Source organism: Mustela nigripes, chromosome 1 (assembly GCF_022355385.1).
Source record: "Mustela nigripes isolate SB6536 chromosome 1, MUSNIG.SB6536, whole genome shotgun sequence".
Taxonomy (NCBI): domain Eukaryota; kingdom Metazoa; phylum Chordata; class Mammalia; order Carnivora; family Mustelidae; genus Mustela; species Mustela nigripes.
The window spans coordinates 9,011,586-9,014,804 of record NC_081557.1 but is presented as its reverse complement, the minus strand read 5'-3'; the positions used below and the strand labels follow the sequence as shown (position 1 = coordinate 9,014,804).

The following is a 3,219-nucleotide window of genomic DNA, read 5'->3' as shown; positions in this document are numbered from 1 at the left end:
AGTCATGGGGGTGGTATTATGTAAAACAACTATCTGCCCTGTGTCAGTTCTCTCTTTTATTCCCTATCTTAATATGCCATTGAAAACCTTCCAGGGTAGACAATAGAGAAATATAGCCAAAGCAAAAGGTTAAAGTGTTCTTCACTGAGATGCTGACACAGGGCACAACATGGATGGGCCTTGAGCACATTATGGTAAAGGAAATAAGCCAGTAAAAGAAGACAACTGTTGCACGAGGTCATTTATATCCATTTTCTAAAGTACCCAATCTCCTAGAGACAGGAGGTAGAATAGTACTTTCTAGGAGCGGGGTGGTATGGGAAATGAGGATTATTCAGTGGGTATTGAGTCTCCAAAGCAAGATGAAAATGTATAGGAGATTGGTTGCACCACAATGCCAGTATACTTAACACTGCTGAACTGTATACTTAAGATGATGAAATGGTCAATTTTATGTTATGTGTATTTACCATCAGTTTATGTGTATTTACCATGAGTTTAAACAGCTTAAAGCTTGAAAAACCCTGCAACCAGAAAATGGAATTTTTTCTTTAAAAACCTTGATTAGACTCATCAGTTGGAGTGCACATCTCCATTCTTTTCTGGGTCTCAAAGGTAATAGTTTTGGTATCAGACTGTTTGGGGTATCTCTAACATGTAAAGCCATACCGGACCTTAAAAACGTCACATTTCCTTGTATTTGAGAGGAGACTTACAATTCTTTGTTGAAACTGATGATGCACATCTCTGTTTTTGACTTCCAGGACATAATATATAAAAGTGAGTGGTGTGCTGCATTTTAACCTTGCACATGACCTTGGGCACTGAGGACCATAGAGAATGGACAGAAACTGACTGCTGATTAATAGGAACCACAACTTTCCTTTCCTTTTTTGTCTTTTGATCTATTAACTGCAAGACAATTGTTGAAACCTCGAGTACATTTTCATTTCAATAAAGTATCTGCAAATGGAAAAATCTTCTTGTATTGTCTGATCAAAATAGCTGCTTTAGGGAGCCTCTTCACTCACACATGCATGACCCACATGCACATGTACACACACGCTCACATATAATTCATTGGAGAGCACATGAATGAAGGACTGAAGAATGTGAAAAGCTCTTTGTTCCTCCCCATGTGTAGCCCAACACGACCCTCTCTCTGAAAATGTGATCTTTCACCTTCCTGGCCCCCATTTCCCTCAGGACCCTGTGTGAAAATCTCAGGACTTACGTTTCAGAGTTTGGGCAGCATGCAGGTCCCTGAGATACTATAGACTTCCTCTGTGTCTCAGCATTCATTTTGAGTTTTGAAATATTTCATTAAAATGTGACTTGCCCTAATTACTAGTATAGGGTCTGCCCCCTGAAATTGTGTGGGTGCCCCTAGTCCTGTCTCTGCAAGTGACAATGTGGTCCAGTCCCTCCACTACCTGACCAACCCAGCCAGGTAGGTTGCAGGAAATGTGTGTGTTCTGTAGGAATAAGGCAAAGCCAGCAGTTTTTTTTTTTTTTATAAACATATATTTTTATCCCCAGGGGTACAGGTCTGTGAATCACCAGGTTTACACACTTCACAGCACTCACCAAATCACATACCCTCCCCAATGTCCATAATCCCGCCCCCTTCTCCCAAACCCCCTCCCCCCAGCAACCCTCAGTTTGTTTTTGTGAGATTAAGAGTCACTTATGGTTTGTCTCCCTCCCAATCCCATCTTGTTTCATTGATTCTTCTCCTACCCACTTAAGCCCCCATGTTGCATCACAACTTCCTCATATCAGGGAGATCATATGATAGTTGTCTTTCTCTGCTTGACTTATTTCGCTAAGCATGATACACTCTAGTTCCATCCATGTTGTCGCAAATGGCAAGATTTCATTTCTTTTGATGGCTGCATAGTATTCCATCATGTATATATACCACATCTTCTTTATCCATTCATCTGTTGATGGACATCTAGGTTCTTTCCATAGTTTGGCTATTGTGGACATTGCTGCTATAAACATTCGGGTGCACGTGCCCCTTTGGAGCACCACGTTTGTATCTTTAGGATATATACCCAGTAGTGCAATCACTGGGTCATAGGGTAGCTCTATTTTCAGTTTTTTGAGGAACCTCCACACTGTTTTCCAGGGTGGTTGCACCAGCTTGCATTCCCACCAACAGTGCAGGAGGGTTCCCCTATATCCACATCCTTGCAGCATCTGTCATTTCTTGACTTGTTAATTTTAGCCATTCTGACTGGTGTGAGGTGGTATCTCATTGTGGTTTTTATTTGCATTTCCCTGATGCCGAGTGATATGGAGCATTTTTTCATGTGTCTATTGGTCATCTGTATGTCTTCTTTGCAGAAATGTCTGTTCATGTCCTCTGCCCATTTCTTGATTGGATTATTTGTTCTTTGGGTGTGGAGTTTGCTAAGCTCTTTGTAGATTTTGGATACTAGCCCTTTATCTGATAGGTCGTTTGCAAATATCTTCTCCCATTCTGTCAGTTTTCTTTTGGTTTTGTTAACTGTTTCCTTGCTGTGCAAAAGCTTTTGATCTTGATGAAATCCCAATAGTTCATTTTTATCTTGATGAAGTCTTAATAGTTCATTTTTGTCCTTGCTTCCTTTGCCTTTGGTGATGTGTCTTGGAAAAAGTTACTGGGGCTGAGATAGAAGAAGTTGCTGCCTGTGTTCTCCTCAAGGACTTTGATGGATTCCTTTATTACATTTAGGTCTTTCATCCATTTTGAGTCTATTTTTGTGTGTGGTGTAAGGAAATGGTCCAGTTTTATTCTCCTGCATCTAGTTGTCCAATTTTTCCAACACCATTTGTTGAAGAAATTGTCTCTTTTTTAGTGTATTTTTTAACAGAATTCCCCCCAAAAAAAGTCTACATCCAGTAACTCATCAATAGGTAGATCTGGTTGAATGTGACATATGTTCTTCTACAGTACATAGCATTGCATAATTTCTAAAAGTGTTTAGTTATTTTCAAATACAAAGTTAACAGTTGTATTGCTGAGACAAAATGGGATGAATAAACTTCTGCCTTCTCTGGAAGAAAAGGTCAGGTCATCCCAGGAGATTACCTGATACAGCTGGGCCATGAAAGGACCCCAGTGAAGGGTGATACTGTATGAAGTCAATGTGAAATTAGATGAAGGGTCCTTAAACTCCAGATTGTGACTAAAATGGCACCTGAACTGGATTCCTGGTATTAAAAAATACA

The 3,219-nt window shown here is 40.1% G+C and overlaps 1 protein-coding gene across 1 annotated transcript in view; it reads left to right on the top strand.

Annotated features, from left to right (window-relative positions):
• SCGB2A2 (secretoglobin family 2A member 2) overlaps positions 1-907 on the top strand; it is a 2,330-nt gene extending 1,423 nt beyond the window's left edge. The window contains exon 3 of the mRNA XM_059384919.1: positions 765-907. Coding sequence (XP_059240902.1) covers positions 765-803 — 39 coding nt within the window. The 3' untranslated portion in view covers positions 804-907. The remainder of the gene's footprint in view (positions 1-764) is intronic.
• The last annotated feature ends 2,312 nt before the right edge of the window (positions 908-3,219 follow it).